Source organism: Delphinus delphis, chromosome 3 (genome assembly GCF_949987515.2).
Source record: "Delphinus delphis chromosome 3, mDelDel1.2, whole genome shotgun sequence".
Lineage (NCBI taxonomy): Eukaryota > Metazoa > Chordata > Mammalia > Artiodactyla > Delphinidae > Delphinus > Delphinus delphis.
Window position 1 is genome coordinate 10,213,875 of NC_082685.1, and position 25,981 is coordinate 10,239,855.

At 60.0% G+C, this 25,981-nt stretch overlaps 1 protein-coding gene and 1 long non-coding RNA gene across 3 annotated transcripts in view; one reads left to right on the forward strand and one right to left on the reverse strand.

Moving 5' to 3' along the window:
- Positions 1-25,765, forward strand: part of ADGRL1 (adhesion G protein-coupled receptor L1) — a 45,455-nt gene extending 19,690 nt beyond the window's left edge. Inside the window, exons 3-23 of one of the 2 annotated variants that reach the window (XM_060007854.1) lie at positions 1,224-1,437; positions 5,362-5,471; positions 12,772-13,572; positions 14,423-14,737; positions 15,505-15,608; positions 15,892-16,077; positions 16,406-16,444; positions 16,614-16,797; positions 16,956-17,078; positions 17,602-17,816; positions 18,111-18,281; positions 18,720-18,929; positions 19,023-19,243; positions 19,454-19,520; positions 19,916-20,007; positions 20,662-20,830; positions 22,107-22,235; positions 22,422-22,518; positions 22,612-22,740; positions 22,879-22,896; positions 23,389-25,765. In XM_060007854.1, coding sequence (XP_059863837.1) covers positions 1,224-1,437; positions 5,362-5,471; positions 12,772-13,572; positions 14,423-14,737; positions 15,505-15,608; positions 15,892-16,077; positions 16,406-16,444; positions 16,614-16,797; positions 16,956-17,078; positions 17,602-17,816; positions 18,111-18,281; positions 18,720-18,929; positions 19,023-19,243; positions 19,454-19,520; positions 19,916-20,007; positions 20,662-20,830; positions 22,107-22,235; positions 22,422-22,518; positions 22,612-22,740; positions 22,879-22,896; positions 23,389-24,131 — 4,337 coding nt within the window. In that variant the 3' untranslated portion in view covers positions 24,132-25,765. The remainder of the gene's footprint in view (positions 1-1,223; positions 1,438-5,361; positions 5,472-12,771; positions 13,573-14,422; positions 14,738-15,504; positions 15,609-15,891; positions 16,078-16,405; positions 16,445-16,613; positions 16,798-16,955; positions 17,079-17,601; positions 17,817-18,110; positions 18,282-18,719; positions 18,930-19,022; positions 19,244-19,453; positions 19,521-19,915; positions 20,008-20,661; positions 20,831-22,106; positions 22,236-22,421; positions 22,519-22,611; positions 22,741-22,878; positions 22,897-23,388) is intronic. The other variant, XM_060007855.1, reaches the window with a different exon arrangement.
- On the reverse strand, positions 17,974-21,535 carry LOC138414035 (uncharacterized). The gene is made up of 3 exons (XR_011246399.1): positions 20,710-21,535; positions 18,761-18,899; positions 17,974-18,552 (listed from the first exon to the last, which is right to left on the reverse strand). It is a non-coding gene; the product is annotated as an uncharacterized lncRNA (long non-coding RNA).
- Positions 25,766-25,981: the final 216 nt, after the last annotated feature.

The following is a 25,981-nucleotide window of genomic DNA, read 5'->3' on the forward strand; positions in this document are numbered from 1 at the left end:
CCGTGGAGCGGCTAGGCCCGTGAGCCATGGCCGCTGAGCCTGTGCGTCCGGAGCCTGTGCCCTGCAGCGGGAGAGGCCACAACAGTGAGAGGCCCGCGTACCGCAAAAAAAAAAAAAAAAAAAAAGAAAAGAAAAAAAAAGCAGGAACTCTCCTGACAACGATAAGTGACAGCACGCATGTTGTCCAGCCAACCCAGGAAGCTCCCCTGAGCCTTGGTGTCCAGAGTCTTTACCGGGGCTCAGTCGCGTAGACATGGCTGACCTCAGCCTCCAGCCCCTCCAGAGGTCAGCTGATACCGCGTGACCCCAAGTGCCTACCTGAAACCACATCGTGAGTGTACTAGTTTGCTGGGGCTGCTGTGACAAAATACCACAGACTGGGAGCCTTAAGCAATAGAGATGTAGTCCCGCCCAGTTCTAGAGGCTAGACATCCAAGGTCAAGGCGTCAGCAGGGTTGGTTCCTTCTGAAGGTCACAAGGGAAGGATCGGTTCCCTCACTCGCTGGGCTTCGGTTACCTGGCCCACTCCTTACACCCATCAGGCATCTTCCACTAAGGGCTCCCTCAGGGCCTTTGCACTGGCTGTTCCCCCTGCCTGGAATGCTGTTCCCCAGCACCCGCATGGCCCCTCTCCTTGGTTTGTAGATGGCCATCTTCTCCCTGTGTCTCCACATCGTCTTCACTCTGTGTGTGCCTCTAGGTCCAAATTTCCCCTTTTTATAAGGACACCGTTCCTATTGGATTAGGACCCCATAGGGCCCTATTAATGGCCCACCTTAACGACCTCATTTTAATCTGATTACCTCTGTGAAGAAGCCATCTCCAAATTCGACCACATTCTCAGGTCCTGAGGGTTAGGGCTTGATTTCAGCATTTGAATTTGGGGAGGGGGAAGACCCAGTTCAACCCATAACAGTTAGCACAGGCTGCCTGGCGTGGCTCAAGGCCCCCAGGCAAACAAAGACACTCTTCTCAAGCAGGACACTTCAGGGGCTTCGAGGGCACCGCCCAGGAGCCAAGGCAAAGGCCAGACTCTCCTTGGGCCAGGTTCATGGCCTTACTACACAGGTGGGCACACTGAGAAGCCCATTTTACAGATGAGTAAACTGACGTTCATACGGTCCGCATCCCAATACAGTGAAGCTGGAGGTGGCGCCTCTTCAGCGGGGGTCTTCCCTCCCTTCCTGGGCCCGGGTGTGACTCTCTCCCCCTCCTCCCTGCAGGCCTGAGCCGGGCCGGGCTCCCGTTCGGGCTGATGCGCCGTGAGCTGGCATGCGAAGGCTACCCCATAGAGCTGCGGTGCCCAGGCAGCGACGTCATCATGGTGGAGAACGCCAACTACGGGCGCACAGATGACAAGATCTGCGACGCTGACCCTTTCCAGATGGAGAACGTGCAGTGCTATCTGCCAGACGCCTTCAAGATCATGTCCCAGAGGTGAGGGGCCCCACCCTGCGGGGCTCCTGGGAGATGGGGTGGCAGCAGTCCCTGGGGTCAATAAGGTGCCTGTCCTCCATGCGCCCCTGGCCAGCACATCCCGTGCACCTTTAGTCTTCCTTTTATGCATTCGACCCATGTTTCCTGAGCAATTACTAGGGGCCGGGTCCCGTGCAAACAGCAAATAAGACCCAGCCCATGCCCTGCCAGCCTGTCACCTCCCCAACCTGTACCCTCTGCCACAAGCCCGTTGCCTCCAGAAGCTCATCCTGAGATTGGTGGGGGCTTGCAGAGTAAACGCCGTGGTGGGACAGAGTGAGATGTCATGGGAACTGACAGACAGCCCAGAGGTCTGGTCAGGCTTCCCTGAGGAGGTGACAGTTGAACGCAGATGGCAGAAGTGTATGTGCTTGTGAATGTCAGAGAGAACGTGTGTGAGAATGTGAGGGAGGGAGTGTGAAGACTGTTTATGTCTGTAAGTGTGTGAGTGTGGGGTGCATGTGTGCAAAGCTGCAGAAGGCTCTTTCACACTCACACCCGCACCACCTAGAGCTGGTCAGCTCTTCCTTCAAATTATACCCTGATGGGACCGCCACTTCCACCACCAAGCCCCCCAGGACTGCTACAGTATCTTCTGCCCCCTCTCCTTGCCTGCTATAGTCTGTTCCCCCCCATAGCAGCCAGAGAGTGCTTGGGAGCACCTGAGTCAGGTCCTGTCCCTCCTCAGATCACAGCTCTCCTTGGCTCCAACCTCACTCAGAGCAAAAGCCTAAGTCCTCCCCTGAGGCCCCCAAGGCCCTACACGTTCTGCCCTGTCCTCTCCCGGCCCTCACCTCCTCCACGCACCTCCTCACTCGCTGGGCTTCAGTTACCTGGCCCACTCCTTACACCCATCAGGCATCTTCCACTAAGGGCTCCCTCAGGGCCTTTGCACTGGCTGTTCCCCCTGCCAGGAATGCTGTTCCCCAACACCCACATAGCCCCTCCCTCTCCTTACTCAGGGATTTTTATTTTTTTTATTTTTTATTTTTTGCGGTACGCGGGCCTCTCACTGTCGTGGCCTCTCCCGTTGCGGAGCACAGGCTCCGCACGCGCAGGCTCAGCGGCCATGGCTCACGGGCCCAGCTGCTCCGCGGCATGTGGGATCTTCCCGGACCGGGGCCCGAACCCACGTCCCCTGTACCGGCAGGCGGACTCTCAACCACTATGCCACCGGGGAAGCCCCAGGGATTTTTTGTTTTTACCTAACTAACCTCTCAGTGAGGCCTGCCTGACCACCCTCTAAAATTACAGCAACCCAGCCCCCGCCCCTGCCACTTCCCAGCCCCTTCCCTGCACTCTCTCTCTCCTAGTCCTGACTTCCATCCACAGTCCCATTGGCTGTTTCGCCTCTTTATCGTGTCTTTTTTATGTCTTCCCTCACTAGGCTGTCAGCCCCACGGGGAAAGGGAGTTTTGTCTGTCACCGCTGTGTCCACAGCCAGATACACCACAGGCGCTCACTGAATTTTTGCCAAACGCCTGAGAGAATGCAGGGTTCACTCCAGGATCCTGAGCATAAAACTGGAAAAGGGAAGGAGGCCTGGGGCCCGCTCTACAGCTCCTTGGGGATGCTAGAGTATGTCACTGGGTGGGGTCACTGAAAGCCTCCCGAGAGTTTTGGGCAAGAGACAGGCGTGATCAGGTGGGTGGGCCAGGCCAGAACCGCTTCATCCCCTCCCTCCCACTGTTTCTCTCGCGAACATCGGGAATTCTCCGGCGGTCCGGGGGTTAGGACTGTGCTCTCTCACTGCCGAGGGTCTGGGTTCAATCCCTGGGCGGGAAACTAAGATCCCACAAGCTGCACAGAGCGGCAAAAAAAAAAAAAAAAAGGAAATAATCAAACATCCATTCCCCTCCAGCAATCTTGTCCCTCTTCCCCGCTTCCCGTCTCCTGACACCCCTGCATGGACAGTCCCAGTCCAGCCTCTCTCTCCTCCTACCTCCTGCCTCCAAATTCTCCCTGCCCACTTCACTCCGCACCCGCCTCAGGGTCCGTGATGTTCTCCGCCATGTGCCCAAGTACGTAGCACAGCGACTGACCCAGTTCCGACGCTCGTGGGGTCTCAGTCCTAGAGGAGTGACACTGAGCAGGGTGGTCACGGGGGCTGAGGGATTCTGATGAGGCCACACCTGGAGGCTCTTCATATTAGTTAGGGTCCAGCTCCACTACTCTGACGGAGACCCCCCCAGGATAAACACAGTGACCTGAACAAGATCAGAACTGAAAAGGCCCTCAGCACCCGCTTCTCTCTGTCTCAGCGCTGCAACCCACCCCACCCCCACTCCCACCTCCTGGGCCAGAACTCAGTTACGGGCACTTCCTGGGCACTTCCTCCCAGCTGCACGGGAGGCTGGGACGTGCAGTCTCCCGCTGGAAAGCCAGCGTTTTTGTGTTTTTCTTTTTGTTTTCATCTTTAACGGAGGTGAAATCCACGTAAGATAAAATTCATTTTAAAGTGAACAATTCAGTGGCGTTAGTTACATTCAGAATATTGTGCCTCTGCCTCCGTCTAGTTCCAGAACATTTTCATCACCTCAAAAGGAAACTCCGTCGCCCTTAGCAGTCACTCCCTGTTCCCCGCCCTCCCCCGAGTTCCTGGCAACCCTAATCTACTTTCCGTCTCTGAATTTGCCTGTTTTGGACATTTCATATAAATAGAACCGTAAAACACGTGGCTCCTGTGGCTGGCTTCTTTCACTGAGCGTGATGTGTTCAAGGCTCGTCCACATTGTAGTGTGTATTAGAGCTTCCTTCCTTTTTACGGCTGAATAATATCCTATCGTATGGATGTACCGTGTTTTGTTTATCCACTCATTTGTCGATGGGTTGTCTCCACCTTTTGGTGATTGTGTAAATGATGCTGCTATGAACATTCGTATACAAGCATTCCTACAGGAATACACCCGCAGTGTTACAGCAGGTGAAAGCACTTTGGGGACTAGAACTAGTTCTCTGGGTCATAGGTAACTAAGTCTCTGTTTAACCTTATGAGGTCAGTGTTATATTTTTAAAGAAGGGGGTTGAGGTGGGTGGGTATAAGCAGGTCCTCATGAGTTAAGCACTCATTGGTTAAGGGCAGGATGGAAGGGAAGACACAGGAGCCCCCTCTGCCCTGTACCTGTCAGGAAGCTCCCCCAAACCACTTGAACACACCCACAGTCAAGTCACCGTTCTGCCCAGCCGAGACTTGGCCTGCTCCAGGGAAACGGAGACCTTGACCGTGGGAACAGACAGCAAGAAACATCTCTTGTTGTCATTAACTAGGCCTCCTGTTACATGGTAGCCAGCCTCCTGAGAAGTTGACAGGGACTCGGGGGTGTTCCCCATGGGGAAGCAAGGATGGCTTCAGCATGAGGTGAAGACTCTGCCCCTGTCCTGACTGCAGAGCCTCACAGCAGCGCTGTCCAAAGGGTAGGACATGTCAAGACATGGTCTGAGGTGGACACAGGCAAACGCTGTGAGCATTTCATTCATAGCATCTTTGCAAAGACACCACCTTGCGTGTATGGCTTCACATCTTACTCTTCTGTGAACAAAGTGGGGGCTGTATGGTCAATATAGGAAGAAAAAGGAAAAAAAGGACATAATGGCACTGGTGACTCAGGATGCAAGTGATGAAGTGTGTCTGGGGAAGCAGTTTATGGGGCCACCCCTCTGGCCCAGCCCTAAGCTTCATGCCATGCCAGGGCTTAGAAATAGAAGAATCCTATCTGGTAGGAGAGAGCAGGCAGGAAACAGAAAACAATGCCCACACAAGGTCCCTGGCGTGGTCTCCACAGTTCCTTCCCAATCTGGGGTTGTCCATTCCTCTCCTGACCCTGCCCCACCGCCCCCCCCAGTTCCAGGCCTGTCTTTTGCCAGCTGCCCGTCTCTCCTCCACAGGTGTAACAACCGCACCCAGTGCGTGGTGGTCGCCGGCTCCGACGCCTTTCCCGATCCCTGTCCCGGGACCTACAAGTACCTGGAGGTGCAGTACGACTGTGTCCCCTACAGTGAGTCATCTTGTTCCTCATGCGGACGCGGGCCCTTCCCCCTTCCAGAAGCGAGTGAGGAGGAGACACCTTGAGCGCACACACGCGCACACACACACACACACACACACACACACAGGGCTAAGTCGGGGCCAGGCACACGGGGGACAGCGGGGCCTGCTCCCTCCCTCACACATCCTCTTCACCCAGACACCCTTGTCCACACTGGTGTCTGCCCCACCCACACCCCCACCCTCACAGACTCTGTCCCCATCCACTGGGCACCTTCTCCAACTCTTGTTACTCTGGCCTGCTCACCCTGCTTCTTCACATGCCCTTGGGCTTATTTATACACTCCAAGGCCACACCCACGTACTCCACTTGGCACACTTATATCTCTCCTCTCCTCTCCCTGGACCTTGACCTCGCTGCCCTCTAATTCCTCTGCCTCCCTGCTCTTCTCTCACCCCTTCCCTTCGTGACCCCCTCTTACACACCTGCTCTTCCCTCTCACTCACCCCCCTTTCTCTGAGTTCCCTTTCCTTCTCTTGTCCCCCTCACCCCTCACGTGCCCCCAGTCCTGCCCCTTCCCAGTCCTGGAAGCTGGACTCTGTACTCATATGGAGGCAGACCACCCTCTGAGGCCTGGCGGCAGATCAGGTGTGAAGGGCTAGGGGCATCTTCCACAGATTCCTAACTCTTGGTTTGTTTGCCCGTTACCACAGTCGTACTTCCTGTCTGCAAAGGAAGTGCCACCATGTTGGACTGAGGGTGGCACCAGGAAGCCTGAGAAAGGTGATCTGGGGAGCCAGGGGCCTGCCATTCTTGCACCTGGCCAAGGGGAGCAAACAATGACAGGGTCTCTCCTCCTCAGCACCCCACCCTTAACGTGGCCCTTCTTTCCAGCCCTTACTCTTCCCTCCCTTTCCCCCATCATCCATCCCCTCCCCTGCACCCCCAGCTTCATGTAGGCAACCTGGAGGTAGGGCCTCCGGGCAGAGGCGGGAGGAGGCAGGGCCACCAGGGTGTCTGAGTGTGAGGGGGTAGGGGCGGGGGCGCAGGAGGCCCTGTGACTCTCCCTCCTCTCCCCTCCCACCCCAGCCTTCCCCCCTCTCCCCAACCTTTGATTTCTCCTCGCAGGTGACTGCAGATGTGCTGGGGGAGACGGGACGGCTTATGTGCTTCCATAACCTTCTTCTTTTACTCCTCACCCTTTCCTTTCAGCGACCAAGGCCTCCAGCCACTGCCTGAGAGGGACGCCCATCTGATCCTTGAAGCCTCCCCACAGCACTGGGGACACCGCCCAGCCCCATGGCTGGGGCAGCAGGGAAGGGGGGCAGGAGTTGGGGAGCGTAGCACAGTGGGGAAATCAGGCTGGGTTCGAGGCTCGGCCCCGGCCCTTGGGTTTTCTGGCTCTGGAACTTGAGCCAATGACGTAATTTCTCTGGGCCGCTGCAGAAGGAGGCGAAAGGCCAGGAGATCACGTGTGCGAAGCGCCTAACCCAGGGCTGGCCGCAGAGGCTGCTCCTGGTGACAGAGTGCTGGATGTAAACTCCTGCAGGGCAGAGGCCTCATCTTCACCCCCCTCCCAGCGCCCAGGCCCAAGCCTGGTTCAGGATGTGCTCAGTAATGCTTTGGGTGCCCTTTCGATCCAGCTGAACCTACACCTTCCTCTTTAATGGTGGGAGGGGAATCAAACACCTTCCCTGAGGTGTTGCCCGGAGTACAGAGAACGTGGGTCAAAGCTCCTTGTGCACCGTCAGCCGTAGGTGTGAGGGAAACGGTGCCTGCTTTTGATAGCCAGGTAGCCTCAGCCGTGTTGCTTCACTTCACTGGTCCCCTTTCCCCCTCTATAGACAGGGTTCTCGAAAGGCTGCCCGAGAGGTGCTTAGCACGGTTCCTGGCGCAGAGTAAGCGCCGGGCACTTGGTAGTTGTTGCTTTTCTTGTGACTCCCTCATCATGATTTTTACCAATTATTATAATTGCTATCGGTAATCAAAAATAAAACTAACAACAGATGACAAACCCAATTTCTCCTGAAGCAGGTAAGATAAAGGGCAGGAAAAAAAGAAATCCCCTGATCCAAGTGTCATCCAAAGTGGATACCGTGCAGGGAAAGGAGCAGGAAAAAAGTTAGAGGGTGTGGGGAGGAGAGGGGCTGAGAGACCTCCTGGAGCCAAACTCCAAGTGTGGGTGGGAGGGCGTGACCCTCAGAGAGCAGGAGGGCTCAGGGGATGGGCAGCCCCCAGTCTGATGGGGGAGAGCTAGCCTGAGCCCTGGGAGAGGCAGGGGCACGCATACACGCATACACGCACTCGTAGTCACAGACATGAAGGATGTGTCTTGCGGGGGCTGAGCTAACTCCCGGTCCCAGAAGAAGAGGGCTGGTGTTACGAGGGTGATGGAAGCCACGCCGCAGAACAGGGAAGCCGGGCACTCACTTATCCCCCAGAGTTTCTCTGAGCACCTCCTGCGTACCAGGCCCTGGATGAGGCGCTGGGAAGGGAGCCGAACACTGCTCGACCGGAGAGGTGGCAGGAGAGCGAGGCCCTGGTCAGAGGTTCCTAAGGGGTCAGGGACACAGAGCCTGGAGGGGGCGTGCCCTGGGCAGCCATGTTGCCCTGGGCTTCAGAGGCTGGGGTGACCCCAGTGCTGGTCAGGGGTGGGTGCAGGGGCTACCGTGGGAAGGGAGCGGTGGGTGTGCAGGGCTCCCTGCCGCACACACATACCGGACAGGCCCGACTAACACTGGATTTGCCTTGCAGCGGAGCACAGTCTAACCATGCCCCCTTCCTCCCCCAGGTGCCGCCCGCCCATCCCAACAGCGGGCTGGGGAGCTCCCGGCTCCTGGGCCCCCAGGGGGGAGCTGGGCAGAGAAACTGAGCCTCGGGCTTGCCCCGGGGGAGTGTGGGAGCGTGTCTGTGCCCCACCTGCTGTCCTGCCCCATCTGTGATGTCCCCCCCACCCCAGCCTCTTCCCTCTCTGCCTCTGTCTCCCCCACCGGGCTCTTTGAGGCCCAGGGGGCTCTGCCTGTCCGCCTCTCCGTCATTCTGTGTCTGATGCTGCCACCCTCTCTGTGTGTTGGCTTGTTTCGGGTTCTGAGGGTTTGGGGAAACTCAGCTGGAGTCTTGCAAGGCCGGCACAGAAGGGGAAGGAGTCCAATGTGTTCTCTCTCGTGAGGCTACCAGGCCCCAGGAGGCACTGAACCCCCTCCCCTGGGCCCCTGGTTCTAGCAGGAGGGCAGCAGGCCGGGCTGAAGGGGATCTAAGTGATTCCTTCACCCTCCCCACCATCCCTTCCTGGTGCCCCCCTAAGCGGAGCTGCCTCCCAGCTGGGGCTCCCCTCCCCAGTCCCCACTGCACTGAGGGTGCCCCTTCCCATCTGAGGGCTCTGCCCCCATGCCTGCCTGTACACCCCCCTCCCCCCCACACCCCTCGTCTCTCTTGGTCTCTGTCCTCCCATGTGTCTCCCCTCCCTGTGACTGTCTCCCTGACACCCTCCCTGAAGGAAAGGACTTGGGGGCGGGGGCTGATGCTACCTTCGGGGTTGGGGAACCAGGAGTGAGGAAAGAAAGGAAAAGGGGGCGTGTTGCCAGAAAAGAAACGAAAGCAATTTAATCTTTTTTTTTTCTCTTTTTTTCTTGCACATTTTTTTTTTCAATTTGTTTTCTCTCTCTCTTCCGATGCTTAAAGTAGAAGTGGAGCAGAAAGGTAAACGCACTGTTACCAATGCTAACCCCTAACTCAGACTTTGTTTTACCTGCACCATACTTATGTGACCCACCCTCCCCTCCGGCCCCTTCTTCTCCCCCCACCCCAAACTTGGTCCAGTCGCTATTCCCCACCCCAGTGTCCCCCTGGTGGGGCAAGCCCTGGTGCAGCCGGGTGACTCCACCCTCCAGACACCTGAGGAAGCTCCTCTCTGAGCCCGGGCAGGATCTTCCGTCTCTCTCTCTGCCCCTCTCTCTCTCTCTCTCTCTCTCTCTCCCTCCCTCTCTCTCTCTCTCTCCCCCCAAGCCTCCCCACCCCCCGGCCCACCTTCCTAGTCCCTGGCCCTTGCGGGGCCGGGGGGGACCTGGCCTTCTCTCATACTTCTTTTGCCTCCTTCAGGAGAAGTGTGTAAGCATCCAGGGCGGGTGGGGAGGGAGGGACCCCCTTCCCTGGCTCCTGACCAGGGGTGAAGGGCACCGGGTGAGCCGTCTCTCTCCTCTCTTCCTCCTGCCCCCCGCTTTTGTAACATGTGTCAGGGTTCGGGGAGGCAGGGTGGAGGGGACACCTTTGTTTTCCTTTTGGGGAGCAGTTTCCTCCTCTCTCTTTCTCTCTCTCTCTCTCTCTCTCTCTCTCTCTCTCTCTCTCTCTGGCTCCTGGCGGCTTCAGTTCCTTCTGGTTTGGCGTTTCCAAGGCCCAGAGCTGTTTTGGAGCATGGAGTACCAGTTTCCCCCAGTCCCAACCCCTGTCCTCCACCAGCGGGGGGGCCCAGCCCTGGGGAGGGGTATAAGCTGTCCCCAGCCCGGGGAGGGCAGCCTGCCAAATCGGGACGAGGGGGTGGGGGCGGGCCTCAAGGTTGGGGGAGTGAGGGGCGGGGGAGCATTTTCTCTGGTTCTGAAATACTTGCGAAGCTGCAGTCAGGGTTTCTTCTGGGCTGTTGTGGTTAGAGGACCAGGGAGAGGGGGGCGGGGGAGGTATAGGCCGGGTCGGGGACTTCCACGAGCACCATAATTTCTTGCGGGTGAACCCTCCGGCGGGGGCTGGGTAGAACTCCGTAGGGGGCAGAGCTGTCCGTTAGTGGAGTGGGGCAGGGCTGCAACTGCAGGCCTGGGCTCTTGGGGATGGTCGCTTCCTCCCCTGAAGGTTTTGGGAAATTTGCAGCTCTGAGGCAGGCAGCAGGGGCCGCGGATGGAAGGGATGACCTTTCAGGATCACTTCTGCCTTGAAATTACGGTGGTCGGTGGAGCATCCCCTTTGAGGGAGGTGGGGCGGGGTCCCTCCGAGCTGCTCCCCTCCCCCTTGTCCCTTCCCCCATCTCACAGAGGCCTGGGCAACCAGCCCACCGCCCTGCCCCTCACTGCACCCCTCCACTCTCTCCCTGTCTTTCTCCTGGAGTCTCTCTCCCACCCAGCACCAGACACTCTTCTTGCAGGCCCGGTGGTGGTTTGGATACGGCAGCCTGGGATCTTTTCTCTTCAAAGGGCGGGTGGGAGGAGGCTGGAGGGCAGAGGAGGTATTGGGAGCTTGGTGCTGGGGAGGGGGTCCTTGCTGGCAAAGGCCCCAGGCAGACCCTTCCTCATCTTCTCCCCCTTCCCCAGGGTAACCTCTAACCACGTTTTCCTCCGCCATGCCCTGCCGACCAGGCTAGGCTCTGAGACCTCCCACTGCCCCCCCCCCCCACAAGCACATCTGCTCAGTCGTCACAAAGCTGGCGGGGGACCTAGCTTGGGGAGAGGGGAGACCCAGGGACAGGGGAAAAGGGCAGAGGCCAGTGTGCTGAACAGAAGGTGCAGGCCAACCCCTCAGGGCACTGGGGACAGGGAGATGGTGGAGCCCCAAGCTCCCCTCCCCCTCCTAAAACAGGGCATGCTCCTGGCTGCTCTGTGCCTGGAGACCCTTGGGTCAAAATGTCCCCCTGCTGCTGTGAAGGGAGGGCTGGATCTCCGCACCCACCCACCTGAGCCTCCTGAAGAATGAGGCTGGAAGTGGGGGAATGAGAAGTGTCCAAGCCCCTCTAACCACTGGGGCCAAGCCCCCGCCCCCCAAGCCGGCACCAAGTCCCAGCCCTCCCTGTCCCCTCGGGGCCAGCTGCTTTGGTGACAGACCAAGCAGGAGCAGAGAATTCACTACAAACTCTCACCCTGGCCTGTCCGTGGGTTCTGCTAGCAGGGAGGTGAGAGGGAGGCCCCCAGCCGTCCTGGATGGAGGGACATCACCTCTACAGGAGGAGGAGGGGAGCCTGGCCACACTGAAAGTCCAGACCCCCCACCGGGTCAGTAAGGGGAGGCTAGGAGCAGGCGGCGCTGGGACGTGACGGGGCAAGGGTGGGCAGGCTATTGGTGGCCAACGAGATGCAGTTGAGGTTTTCCTCCTTTTCAGGGAATGGGGGGGTGGGGCGGGGCCCCCCACCTTTCTGACATCAGCGCTGCCTTGGTCCCTCCTCCCGAGCCGGGGATGGTTGCAGGTAAATCGGGGTCAGGGCAGGGGAGGTGGGGGGGCGGGGCCTGCTGGGGGCGGGCTGGGTCTTTATCCTAGCACCTGGTTCCCTCCCTTGCCCCTTCTGAGCTGGACCTGGGACTGCCCCCCCAAGGGACCCTCAGTCGGGCCTGGGCCTTGGAGTGAATTCTCTGCTCACCCCCCTCTCTCCTCGCCAGCACTAACCCTTTCTTCCCAGGTGCTCTCCAGTGTGCCTCCCTTGGAGCCAGGACCTCGCCGAGCCCCACCACCACCACCTTGTCTCTCTTCCCTCCACACAGCTCTCCTCCCCCCCACCCAACTCTCCCGGGAGTCCTCTCCCTCCCCAAGTTCTCCCCCTCACCCCTGTGCACCAGTGTCAGTGTCTGCTGCTGAATTAACCCCATGAGAGACCCTGCCGGCTGGGGGCAGGGCTGGGCACCCTCAGGAGGGGCTGGACTTTTCCGAATACCCTTCCTCAGCTACTGATTTCATGGGTACTGGGGGTGGGGGCTGCCACAGGCTGCATCAGGAACCTCGGGTGCCTCTCCCACCCTGGAATAGAAGTGCGCTCCTGACACCCACCCACAGTGGGTACGGAAACATCACTCTACCTTGCAGTTTTTGCAGGAGGAAGAAAAAGGAGTTAAAAAAAAAATCTGTGTCCTGGTGTGGTTGGTGAAGGATGGGACCCTTGACCCCTAGCTCTTCCATAGGGGCGCAGATGATGGCGAAGGGGCAGGGCCCTGAGTCCCTGGAACCTCAAAGCCACCAGTGGCTGCAGTGAGGAAATCTTTCCACTCCTGCTTAAGGCACACGAGATCGTCTCTGGGATGCCTCTTGCCAAACCCCTTATCCCCAGCCTGTGGGGTCTCTAGCAGCCAGGGAAGGAAAGAGGGGCACTACCTTCCACCACTAACCCTGCTCTTAATGGCCTCCAGGGTTGACATCTCCAGGGAGAGGGGCAGCTGGGCGGGGCAGGGGTCCCAGCCCGGAAACCCCCTTCCCATCACCAGCCCTACCAAGCAACCGTGACTGCAGCAGCAGGAGGGGACAGCCTGGCACCCCCCTGGCCGCGTGACCAACTTGCCTCTCTCTCTCCCCCTCCTTTGCCCCTGCTCCTCTCCCCGTGTCCTCCCCGCCCACCCACCTGGCCCAGTCTTCGTGTGCCCAGGGACTCTGCAGAAGGTGCTGGACCCCACCTCGACACACGAGTCGGAGCACCAGTCTGGCGCATGGTGCAAGGACCCACTGCAGGCGGGTGACCGCATCTACGTCATGCCCTGGATCCCCTACCGCACGGACACGCTGACCGAGTACGCCTCGTGGGAGGACTACGTGGCGGCGCGCCACACCACCACCTACCGCCTGCCCAACCGTGTGGATGGCACTGGCTTCGTGGTCTATGACGGCGCCGTCTTCTACAACAAGGAGCGCACGCGCAACATCGTCAAGTACGACCTGCGCACGCGCATCAAGAGCGGGGAGACGGTCATCAACACGGCCAATTACCACGATACCTCGCCCTACCGCTGGGGGGGCAAGACCGACATCGACCTGGCCGTGGACGAGAACGGGCTGTGGGTCATCTACGCCACCGAGGGCAACAACGGGCGGCTGGTGGTGAGCCAGCTCAACCCCTACACGCTGCGCTTCGAGGGCACGTGGGAGACCGGCTACGACAAGCGCTCGGCGTCCAACGCCTTCATGGTGTGCGGCGTCCTCTACGTGCTGCGTTCCGTGTACGTGGATGACGACAGCGAGGCGGCCGGCAACCGCGTGGACTACGCCTTCAACACCAACGCCAACCGCGAGGAGCCCGTCAGCCTGGCCTTCCCCAACCCCTACCAGTTCGTCTCTTCCGTTGACTATAACCCTCGTGACAACCAGCTGTATGTCTGGAACAACTATTTCGTGGTGCGCTATAGCCTGGAGTTCGGGCCACCCGACCCCAGTGCTGGTGAGGACAGCTCAAGTTCGCTCCCAAACGCCTCCTAGGTCCCAGGGTCGGGGGGTGCACTCTGGGACATCTTAGGGGGCCTGGAGGTGGGTTCGGGGGAGCCCTGGAGGCAATGACAGTGTGACATGGCAAGGTGACAGAGGCTGTTCTAAGCACGCAATTAACTCCTCTGACCCTCGCAGCCTAGGAGACGGGGCTTATCATTGCCCCGTTTTACAGATGAGGAAACCCAAGCACTGGGTGAGTATGGGATTAGCTTGCTCCTTTGAGGATCTGGACCAAGGACTCTGGGCTCTTAACCAAGCTGTGCTATGTCTCCTAGAGGCCTGTGCATTTCGAGCCCTGGAACCTCTTCAACCAAAATCTTGGGTGGAAGCCCAGTATCAGTAAAACAGCAAAGCCGAGCCGCCGATGTTGGCCGGGATTCGGGGCCCCTCCACAGTCTCATTCCGCCCTCTCAGCTGCCCCAAACCAGCTCTGAGCAGCCCCACGGCTCCAGGGAGTCCCATCTAATCCAAAAGGAGGAGCTGAGGCCCCCAGAGGGAAGGGACGTGGCCAGGTCAGAGAGCCCAGAGTAAGAGGAGAATGAGGATGGGAGGTGGCTGTGTACAACAGCCTCCAGACACCTCCTTCCTGGCCCGTCTTCTGTGGTTGCTCTCTCAGACTTCAAAGTACAAATGAGTGAATTTTTGCCACCTTCCAATGCTTCAGATGGTCCCAGGGGTACGAGGGACCTCTGTGGGCAGACAGGGGCCAGGGGAGCTCTCCCAGACCTAGTGGGGACCAGGATATCTTTCAGTAGGCCTGAAGCGTGGGGGTAACCCCATCTCATATCCCCTCTCCCTTCCAGGCCCAGCCACTTCGCCACCCCTCAGCACGACCACCACGGCCCGGCCCACAGCCCTGACCAGCACAGCCTCGCCTGCGGCCACCACCCCACTCCGCCGGGCGCCCCTCACCACGCACCCCGTGGGTGCCGTCAACCAGCTGGGACCTGACCTACCTCCAGCCACTGCCCCCGCCCCCAGCACCCGGCGGCCCCCCGCCCCCAATCTGCACGTGTCCCCGGAACTCTTCTGTGAACCTCGAGAGGTGCGGCGGGTCCAGTGGCCGGCCACCCAGCAGGGCATGCTGGTGGAGAGGCCCTGCCCCAAGGGGACTCGAGGTGAGTGCAGAGCCGAGGTTACCTCCGCTGCAGCTGGCTTGGGGAGTGGCCACTGCTGGGTCTGGCCAGGGAAGGGACGGGGGACATGCCCTTAACTCAGCTCAACGTAGATGCACTTACCTGTCCATCTCCCCTGGCAGAGTGTGGGTTTCATGCAGGGGTCACGCCTGATGTCTGCAGCTGTGTCCCCAGAGCCCAGCAGAGCTCCCAGGACACAGCAGCAGCTCAGTTAGTGCCCCACGCCTCGTCCCCCGTCCCCTCCTGCGATACTAAGTACCCGCCACGTGCAAAGCGCTGGGTGGACCCTGCGGGGAGCCCACGGGAGGTAACTTGAGTCCTGGCTTCAGACTGAAATGGAAGAGGCCCGGGAGCAGCTGGTGACAGGACACAGCAGCTGAAGTACCAGAGAGGGTGGAGCCAGACCGCATGCTCTAGGGATCCCAAGGGGAGGGTCAGAAGAGGCTTCGTTGGGGGGGGGGGGGCCTTCCAAGGCGAGCTAAGCTAGAAGGTTCCAACTGTGGTAGGCAAAGACGGAAGAGGCGCCCAGAGGGAGGGTTTAGGGGAAGAAGGAGTGGCTTATGTCACCTCAGAGTGACACCTCTCTTGACTGTCCGGCCTGCTTCATGTCTGGTCTTCCGTGTTCCCCTCACCTCTCTCCTCACCCACTCGTCCCCCTCTCTCTGTCATCTCCTTTCTCCCTGCTTTGGCCCATCCTTCTCTCCTTCCCTGTGGCTCCCTTCTCTGTTCCTGTGTGTCTGTCCCTACAGGAATTGCCTCCTTCCAGTGTCTACCAGCCCTGGGGCTCTGGAACCCCCGGGGCCCTGACCTCAGCAACTGCACCTCCCCCTGGGTCAACCAGGTGGCCCAGAAGGTACCAGCAGAAGCTGCCCCTCCCAGTCAGGCGCACGTGCTCACAGAGCAGGCCCTGGGTGCCCGGGCACAGGGCACAGTGGGGGCAGTGGAACAACTGGGGAGACAAGCAGGGGTCCACTCCCTGGCCTGCAGAGGGAGCAGAGATAGATGGGGAGGGAGAAGGCAGACAGGGAGAAGGGGCAGCAGAGAGAGGGATGAGAGGGGCTGAGCAGGCTGGGCGCGTGAAGAGGGAAGCAAAACGGTCCCCGACAGCCGGGGCATCCCACTCCCGCCTCACACAGATCAAGAGCGGGGAGAACGCAGCCAACATTGCCAGCGAGCTGGCCCGCCACACCCGGGGCTCCATCTATGCGGGTGATGTGTCCTCCTCTGTGAAGCTGATGGAGCAGCTGCTGGACATCCTGGATGCCCAGCTGCAGGCCCTGCGGCCCATCGAGCGCGAGTCAGCTGGCAAGAACTACAACAAGGTAGAGCCTGGCAGCAGGGCCAGCAGGGCAGGGGGCACTGCCCTGGGAACTTAGGAGATAGCCGGCCTGTTACCGCGGAGCTGGGCTGCCACCCATGGTGACGGGAGAAGGAAGGACAGACCCCAGGTCTACTGGGGCTCCCTCCTGAACTGCCCTGGATGGTCCTGGGGGTGTGGGCTCCCTTAGGAATGGTTCTCGCTTATGGCCTAAGCCCAGGTCAGTAGCAGAGGCAGAAGAGCAAGCTCCCTGGGGCCCAGACATGAGTGTCGGGGTTAGAGGAGTGGGGCTGGGAGACCAGCCCTGAGAGCACCTCCATCTCTCTCCCCAGATGCACAAGCGAGAGAGAACCTGTAAGGACTATATCAAGGTGAGGCTCAAAGGCTCCTGCTGGCCGAGGGGGTGGGGCAGCCCTTGTCGCTCCTGGGCAGGCCCCAGGTGGCGCTGGAGATGGAGTTTCGGAGAAGGGGGTGCAGAGCCCAGCCCAGGGAACTGGAGGATGTAGGGGGAATCACGGAGCTGCCCCCGCACCGTTGCAGGCCGTGGTGGAGACGGTGGACAACCTGCTGCGGCCAGAGGCTCTTGAGTCCTGGAAGGACATGAATGCCACCGAGCAGGTGCACACGGCCACCATGCTCCTGGACGTCCTAGAGGAGGGCGCCTTCCTGCTGGCCGACAATGTCAGGGAGCCTGCCCGCTTCCTGGCCGCCAAGCAGAACGTGGGTGAGTGCTGCAATCGCGCTAGGGCAAGTTCGGGCGCAAATCTTGAACGGTGGGGGCCCCCTCGGCCCGGAGACCGTGGGCCTCTTGCCACAGCCCGGGCCTCTGGACTGTGGACAAACCCCCAACCTTGTGTGCCCTGCCGTCCCCTGTCCCCACAGTCCTCGAGGTCACAGTCCTGAACACAGAGGGTCAAGTGCAAGAGCTGGTGTTCCCCCAGGAGTACCCGAGCGAGAACTCCATCCAGCTGTCCGCCAACACCATCAAGCAGAACAGCCGCAACGGTCAGTGCCCGAGCCCCGTGCGGGCACCCCTGCTCCTCTCGCGGAGGACGGCGGTTCTTAGCTTTTATCAGACTGAAGAATCCGGAAGGAGGTTGGGACCCGTGGCCACACACAGGGGTGTCCTTCATTCAAGCTAGTGTTAACGTTTCAGGGGATTCGTGGAGACCCCCCCCGAAGCCCCACAGAGCCAAGCACGCTTTGCAGTTTGCAGGGCTCACTCCTGTGCAGTGGCAGTTCAGGGAGGCTTGCGCCATTTGAGATGAAGGTCCAGAGAGGTCAGGGATTTGCTCAACGTTACACAGTAAGTGAGAGGTGGGCCGGGGACCCAGCCTGTGTGTCCCGGCCCACTGTCCTGCCGTTGAGAACTGCCTATAACTGAGCAGGGGTCCCACAGAAGGGCTCCCAGAGCCCCACTTGCCTGGGCTGCAGCCTGCCTGGCTTCAGAGGTCCTGGCGGCCAGCGTGGTGGAGCTGCACACCAGCCAGGGGCTGACAACACACCCTGCTGTGCCTGTTCTCCCCAGGAGTGGTCAAAGTTGTCTTCATCCTCTACAACAACCTGGGCCTCTTCCTGTCCACCGAGAACGCCACGGTGAAGCTGGCAGGTGAAGCGGGCGCGGGGGGCCTGGGGGGCGCCTCCCTGGTGGTGAACTCCCAGGTCATCGCAGCGTCCATCAACAAGGAGTCCAGCCGAGTTTTCCTCATGGACCCTGTCATCTTCACTGTGGCCCACCTGGAGGTGAGCTGAGGCGCCCCCTCCCTCCGTGAGGTCCCAGCATCCTCCATTGTCCCTGGCTGTGCATCCCCCCCTACTGTGTGTTCACCCACCCCGAGAGCAAGTTACAACCCCTCCCTGGGGCCCCAGCCCCCACCTCAGCAGCTTGGGCCATTTTGTCCCCAGAGGTCTCAGACTGTCACCTGGAGCCCAGAGCCCCAGGCACCCGTCTCCTGCTTGTCGCTATCCCCATAGCCGGGTGTGCGGGCTGGAGTGGGACTCCCTGGATCTGACCCCCCGGTCACCACCACACAACAGGCCAAGAACCACTTCAATGCCAACTGCTCCTTCTGGAACTACTCGGAGCGTTCCATGCTGGGCTACTGGTCGACGCAGGGCTGCCGCCTGGTGGAGTCCAACAAGACCCACACCACGTGTGCCTGCAGCCACCTCACCAACTTTGCCGTGCTCATGGCTCACCGCGAGATCGTAAGCTGGCCAGCGCTCCGCTCCTCCGGGCGGGCCCACTTTCTGGCCCGGCTTTGCATGGCATCATAGAAAGTGCTGCATGGGCGGTGCCGGGGAAGGCCAGCTTCGTGGGCATGGGGGGCCTGAGTCTTGCCCGGGGCATGAGGCCACACGTCTGGTTCTCTTTGGTCACGGTCCCACCTTCTCCCAAGGCACTCTGGAGAAGCACGTTGGTGTCACCTTTGTCATCTCTCCACGAGCCTTCCAGAGCATGAGGAAGTGAGCGTGCCGCCTGCAGAGGGGTGGGGGCCAGCAAGTTGGCCAGGGGGGCAGAAGGCCGGGTGGGCTGCACCAGTGGTGCTCGTGGCCCACGGCCTTGCCCGTAGCTGGCACCTAAGCGGAGCCCTGGCCACGTGCAAGACCAGAGGCGCTAAGTACACCCCCTGCTCCTTCCCCCAGTACCAGGGCCGCATCAACGAGCTACTGCTGTCAGTCATCACCTGGGTGGGCATCGTCATCTCCCTGGTCTGCCTGGCCATCTGTATCTCCACTTTCTGCTTCCTGCGGGGACTGCAGACTGACCGGAACACCATCCACAAGAACCTGTGCATCAACCTCTTCCTGGCCGAGCTGCTCTTCCTGGTTGGGATAGACAAGACTCAGTATGAGGTGAGCAGGACTCCAGGGCAGGAGAGGATGCGGGGAGAGACGACACCGGCCGGCCGGGGCAGCCCCTCACCTGTGGTGCTGCCCACTCTCTAGATTGCCTGCCCCATCTTCGCTGGCTTGCTGCACTACTTCTTCCTGGCTGCCTTCTCCTGGCTCTGCCTGGAGGGCGTGCACCTCTATCTGCTGCTGGTGGAGGTGTTTGAGAGCGAGTACTCCCGCACCAAATACTACTACCTGGGCGGGTACTGCTTCCCAGCCCTGGTGGTGGGCATCGCAGCCGCCATCGACTACCGCAGCTACGGCACCGAGAAGGCGTGAGTGCCCCCTTCGCCCCCCGAGTCTCTCCCCCTTGCTGGCTCCCTGCTCAGCAGCATCCCTCGGGCCAGGACCCTCAGGGCACTGGCCTCCCTTCCCCTGAGCCCCGCGGCCGAAGCCAGCAGAGTCCCTGGGCTCCTGGAGTCAGAGGGAGGGAAGAGCCTGCCCCGCCCCCACCTCTCAATACCCCGGCCCTGCTTCCTTCACAGCTGCTGGCTCCGAGTGGACAATTACTTCATTTGGAGCTTCATTGGGCCTGTCTCCTTTGTTATCGTGGTAAGTTGGAAGGCGGCACCCCCAGTACTGAGTCTCTGTCCTTCATCCAGCCTAGCTCTGACCCCAAGGCCCCCCTTCTCCCCAAGCCCTTGAAAAGCATCAGAACTGAGCAGCCAACTAAGAAAACGAGAGCAGAGTGGGCCTGTAGAGCTCCAGCACTGAGGTCCGTCCTTCCAGGAGCTGTGATTTGAGCCCCGGCTCTGTGTCAGGCCATGGGCCCTGCCCCCCGGCCCCGAAGCCACATTAACAGTTACACCAGTAGGCAGGCACCTGGGGGCAGGTACAGCAGCAGAGGGGACCCTGAAGAAGGGGGGTCGTGGCTGAGACTTGGCCAGGAGCTGACGCTAGGAGGCAGAGGGACCCTGGCCCAGCCCCTCCCCTTGTCCCGCCCCCAGGTGAACCTGGTGTTCCTCATGGTGACTCTGCACAAGATGATCCGGAGCTCCTCCGTGCTCAAGCCCGATTCCAGTCGCCTCGACAACATTAAGTGAGCACCCCCTCGCCCCACCCGTGCCCTGGGACTTCCCAGGCCTCTCCCAGCGTTTCCTAAAAGGTGGTGTTCTCGCCTCTGGTGTCACATACTGTGATTTTAAGGACAAAGATGGTGCTTTACTGTGTTTGTTATGTGTCTATTTAACGAGTATTAGAAAACATGGTATTAGCACATCCATCTGTGGTTTTAGGCACATAATTGCTAAGGGTGAGACTGAGTTCAAAAAGCGAGTCCAGGGAATTCCCTGGCGGTCCAGTGGTTAGGACTCTGCACTTTCACTGCCAAGGGCACAGGTTCAGTCCCTGGTCGGGGAACTAAAGATCCCACCAGCCATGCGACTCGGCAAAAAAAAAGTCCATTTCAGGGCAACTTAAAGACAGATAGGCAGCAAAAGATAGTGTAAAGGTCTGGAAATATGGCCAAAAGGATGAAGGATGCAGGAGAATGACTGGCCATTCACAGAGCCCTGACCCCTGACCTCTGCCTGCCCCTCAGGGTCAGCTTGGGTGAAAGTGTCACTGGGCAGGCCTGCTCATCCCAGGGCAGCGTCCAGGCCTGCTCAAAGAGGGACACGCAGCAGGGCTCTGGGGGAGGCATCTCTGCTGGCAGGGACTTTGATGTCCCCGTTCCCTCTCCACCTCTCCCCAGATCCTGGGCCCTGGGGGCCATTGCGCTGCTCTTCCTACTGGGCCTCACCTGGGCTTTTGGCCTCCTCTTCATCAATAAGGAGTCGGTGGTCATGGCCTATCTCTTCACCACCTTCAACGCCTTCCAGGGGGTCTTCATCTTCGTCTTTCACTGCGCCTTACAGAAGAAGGTGAGGTCCAGGGAAGGGACCAGGTGCCTGCCTTCTGTAGCGGGACCTGTGTCTGCCTGGAGGGAAGCACAGGCTCACAGGGAGGATTTAGGCGGGGGTGCAGAGGGTTCTGGAAAAGAGCAAGATACAGGGGCCTAGAGGAACGAGAAAGCAAGGCAGATTTGGGGAGTTGGGACATGGTTGATGGACCCTCCCCGGGGTGTAGGGCACAAGTCAAGCATGTGGAGGGAGATGACTCTGGGTGCCACCCAGACAGAACATTTCCGACTTTAATAGTTGTGGGGTAAAATGTGAATTTTGTGGTGATAGGAAGTTTCTTTTTAAAATAAAGTGTGTTACAGTCTGAATCTTAAAAAAAAATAAATTAAGGAGACAACAGAAGCAGAAGAATGTGGAGAAGGGTGTACGGGCAGTAGACTCAAGACTAAAGCCAGGGAAACTGAGCCAAGGCGTTTGTAGATTCATATCCTGAAGGCAGTGGGGAGGCCCGGTCAGACTGTTGTTGGTCTTAGGGGACAGTGAGGTGGGTAAGGCTAAGGAGGGGATGAAGGAGGCAGTGATCACAAGTCTTGGGTGCAAGGTTGACTGTTCTGCTCAAAACTGTCCCATGGTCCTCATCGGACACACAGTGACATCCTTACGGAGGCCCCCAGGCCCATACGGTCCAACCTGGGCTTCCCCTTCTCTTCCCTTCCCTCCAGCCACGCTCTGTCTTCTGCTCCCTCAGACACCTAGACAGGGACCCTCCCCAGGGCTTGTCCCCTGCCCCTCCCCACATATCCACAGGGCCCACTGCCTTATTTCTTTTAGGTCTTTGCCGAAATGTCTCCTTAGTGAGGCCTCCCCTGATCTTTTTGAAATCGTGCCCCCGACCCCCACTGACAGCACTGCCTAACTCCCGGCCATAGTTCTCGGCAGCACCTCACACCGTCAGACGCCCTACATAACGCACTGATGTTTCACCCGTGGTCAGTCTCTGTCTGCTAGAAAATACCAGCTCTGAGAAGTAGGGCTTTGGGTCTGACTTGTGTCTGTCCTCGGGGCCTACAGCACGCCTGGCGTATAGAGGATGCTCATTAAAGATCTGCTGAGTGAATGAATGGACGAGAAATTATTGGTGGAGGTGGAGGAAGGAGGATGGGCCTGAGTGAGAAGAGAGCCTTCTTGGCTGGCTGTTGGGAGACAGGAGACAGTGGGGCTTCTGACCCCACCAGCAGCTTGGTCACTGGACCCCCGAGGCGGGGGCGCCTACTGCCTGTCCTCCTCGCCCCCCCAGGTGCACAAGGAGTACAGCAAGTGCCTGCGTCACTCCTACTGCTGCATTCGCTCCCCGCCCGGGGGTGCTCACGGCTCACTCAAGACCTCAGCTATACGGAGCAACACCCGCTACTACACGGGGACCCAGGTATCCAGGCCGGGGGCTGGGGCGCCAGGCAGGGCTCCCTGGGGCTGAGTGTTGGAACCGAGAGCCCAAGAGGCAGGGCAGTTCTCTGCCCAGGTCCCTGGTGGTGCTCATCAGGCAGGTGGTCTCAGAAAGAGCGTGGAGGGTGGGCGGCCCAAGGGCCCCCTCACGTCTGAGCTGTGTCCCCAGAGCCGAATCCGGAGGATGTGGAACGACACCGTGAGGAAACAGACGGAATCCTCTTTCATGGCGGGCGACATCAACAGCACACCCACCCTGAACCGAGGTGAGACTGGATCCCTCACCCCCGGCTTCAGTCCCTCAAGATTCCCGAGCCCAGGTCTCCTGGCCGCCTTGTGACCTCTGACCTCCTGGGCAGGTACCATGGGGAACCATCTGCTGACCAACCCTGTGCTGCAGCCCCGTGGGGGCACCAGCCCCTACAACACTCTCATTGCCGAGTCGGTGGGCTTCAATCCTTCCTCACCCGCCGTCTTCAACTCCCCAGGTGAGAGCACTGTGGTGCCAGGAGAGGGTGACAGCCCAGGTCAGGTGGCATCCTTGTGCCTCCTGAACTGGAGCCGAGACTTGGCATCCTGAGCCCGCTCTCTCCTTCTCTCTTTTCCCTCCTGGCCGGCACCTGCAGGGAGCTACCGGGAACCCAGTAAGTGTGACTGTTTCCTGGGAATATTTCCATGGCCGGGAGGGGAACGTGACAGTGGCCTCCTCAAATGGCCTAACTTAGAGAGAAGAACTCGAGTGCCCCCCCCCCCCCCCACACACACACACATACAGACAGTCTCTGGCTTGGCAGCTGGCTGGAGGGTGTCGCGTTAGGTGGGGAATGAAGGTGATGGGGGGGACAGAGCGTTGGAAAGGGATCTGGTCACCCAGATCTCCTCATACTGCTGAGACTCTAAGCTCCCAGCTGCGAGGGGACCCTGGGGGAACTGGTCCCCACACGTACCTCCACTAGTCGTCTGCTGAGCTGGTGTCCTCAACTGCCAGTGAGGAAGAGAGGGAACACAAGACCCCAGTCCCCAGGGGCAGGGGTGAACCCAGGGAAGGCCAGGTGAAAGCAGGCACCCCCGTCCACGTGGCCTGCGCCCCTCTCACTGCCCGGCTCTCCTTCTGAGCAGCTCCCTTCTGCCTGCAGAGCACCCCTTGGGAGGCCGAGAAGCCTGCGGCATGGACACGCTGCCCCTCAATGGCAACTTCAACAACAGTTACTCCTTGCGAAGCGGGGACTTCCCTCCAGGGGATGGGGCCCCCGAGCCACCTCGAGGCCGGAACCTGGCCGACGCTGCCGCCTTCGAGAAGATGATCATCTCGGAGCTGGTGCACAACAACCTTCGGGGTGGCAGCAGCGGAGCCAGGGGCCCTCCACCACCTGAGCCCCCCGTGCCGCCAGTGCCAGGGGGCAGCGGCGAGGAAGAGGCAGGTGGGCCCGGGGGTGCTGACCGGGCAGAGATCGAACTTCTCTACAAGGCCCTGGAGGAGCCACTGCTGCTGCCCCGGGCCCAGTCGGTGCTGTACCAGAGCGATCTGGACGAGTCGGAGAGCTGCACAGCGGAGGACGGGGCCACCAGCCGGCCCCTCTCCTCCCCTCCGGGCCGGGACTCCCTCTACGCCAGCGGGGCCAACCTGCGGGACTCGCCCTCCTACCCGGACAGCAGCCCCGAGGGGCCCAGTGAGGCTCTGCCCCCACCCCCACCTGCACCCCCCGGCCCCCCCGAAATCTACTACACCTCGCGCCCGCCGGCCCTGGTGGCCCGGAACCCCCTGCAGGGCTACTACCAGGTGCGGCGGCCCAGCCACGAGGGCTACCTGGCGGCCCCAGGCCTCGAGGGGCCAGGGCCCGATGGGGATGGGCAGATGCAACTGGTTACCAGTCTCTGAGGGACCTCACGGACCAGGGGCTGGTGTCCCAGGCCGGGGACTGAACCCTGGGTAGGGCTCTGGTGGCAGAGGGAGGCTGATGGAGACTGGCTGCTGGGCCACTCTCTCCAGGTGCCCCTTTGCCATGGGCCCTCCAGGCCCCTTGGGGGCTCTGCTCTGGGGGTCCGAGGTGCAGGGTTCACAGACAGGGTTTCCCACCAGCCGTGTGCACCAGCTCAATTTGGGGCAAGTGCAGTGAGGAACCAGGAGGTCCCCAGGGGAGTGAGGAAGGAGAAATTGGAAGGGTGCAGCTCACTCTTGACTTCCCCCTCCCACCCCCTACTCATCCTACTCCCTGGAGGGAAGTGAGGGCTCTGGTTTCCCTGGGTCAAAGGCCCTGCTGGATGGAACCCGTCAGCTGCTCCTCTCTTTGCAGCCAGAGTGCTGCCAGTTGCACCGGGATGGAGCAGTGGGGACAGGACAGATGGACAGGTTCCTCTGCACTACAGTTCCCTGCTCCACGGAGACTGGGGCCTCTGACCGGGGAGAGAGCCCTAGCGGGGAGAAAGCCCCAGGGCAAGAGGAATGGGCGGTTGTGGCTGGTGGTTTAAAGGTGGAACTTTCTCCGAAGCTCCTTCTCTCTGCTCTTCGTCCCAGCCTTCCCAGCAAGCCTGCCCCCTCAGCCCTCCTTGAGTGCACCCAATGACCCCCTCCCTTGGGGCGACTCCTGATGAAGCACAACTCCCCGCAGGGCCCCCAGCCCACAGGGGTGGCCATACTTGAGCAGTTCCCAGTCCTGTGGGCTTGGCTATGGGGAGCAGATTTTGGGTCTGCATCTCCCTGGGGAGTGGGTCCTGGGCTTGGATCTTTCCCTAGGGGGCCCTCTTACCCCTTCCCTCTCTCCTCTTCCTCCGTCCCCATTGCTGTAAATATTTCAATGAAATGGAAAAGGAAAAAAAAAAAAAAAAAAAGACAAAAAAAGAAAGAAAGAAAATCTCATCACTTGAAGCCACCAGGAGCCTGCGGCCCGGCCAGCCCGGGATTTCTCCGGAGCAGAGCTGCGCCGCCGGGCCCTGGCAGCCAGGACTTCTCTGTGTACGTGTGCATCCCCAGCCGGGTGGGCGGGCCGCCAGAGCAGCTTTTTACAATCCAGAGACAGAAAACAAAATCTAGAAGCAACATCGAAACAAAGAACCCGTTTCCTTTCCGGCACCCGGCACCCGTTTCTGTTGCCTCCTTCCCTCATCCGCCTCTCCCTGGCATCAGTCAGCCCTCCTGGGGCGTGTACCTCACTGCCTGCCCCAGGACTTGGGGCCTGTCTCCCCTTCCCCTCCCCACTGGCCCGGGGGAGGCACCCTCACACCCAAAGATGCTTTTGCCAAGGTGGCTGCGCTGTCCCTTGGAGTTCCTGCTTCTTGTACATTGCTTCTGGGACTCGGCCTGGGAGGAAGGGGCCGATTTCCCGCCTAGAGAGGTTGAGAGGGGAAGGAAAATGAGGGCAGCAGGGTTTGACAGATGACTGAGGAGGGAGGGCTGGGGGTGGTGAGGTGGTTCTCCTTCACGGGGTGGGGAGGTGAGAGGTGAGAGACTGCCTTCCTTACCCAACACGCCCCCGCAGGGGAGACAAAGCCAGGTACCAGGGCCTGGCTGGGGTCAGGACACCCATGTTCAGAGGGTTCAACCCCAAACCTGCAGATGCTGGAAGCTCCAGGCTTGGGATGTCTCCTGAGTACCTCTCCCAGTCCCCTCTCCAGTCTGTCACCCTGGCCTTCCCAGCAACACCCCCCCCCCAACTCTTTGGGGGTAGCATAGTCCCACTGCCATACTAGCCCAGCCCTGTCATTTGCCATTTCCCCAGGGGTGGCCCTCCA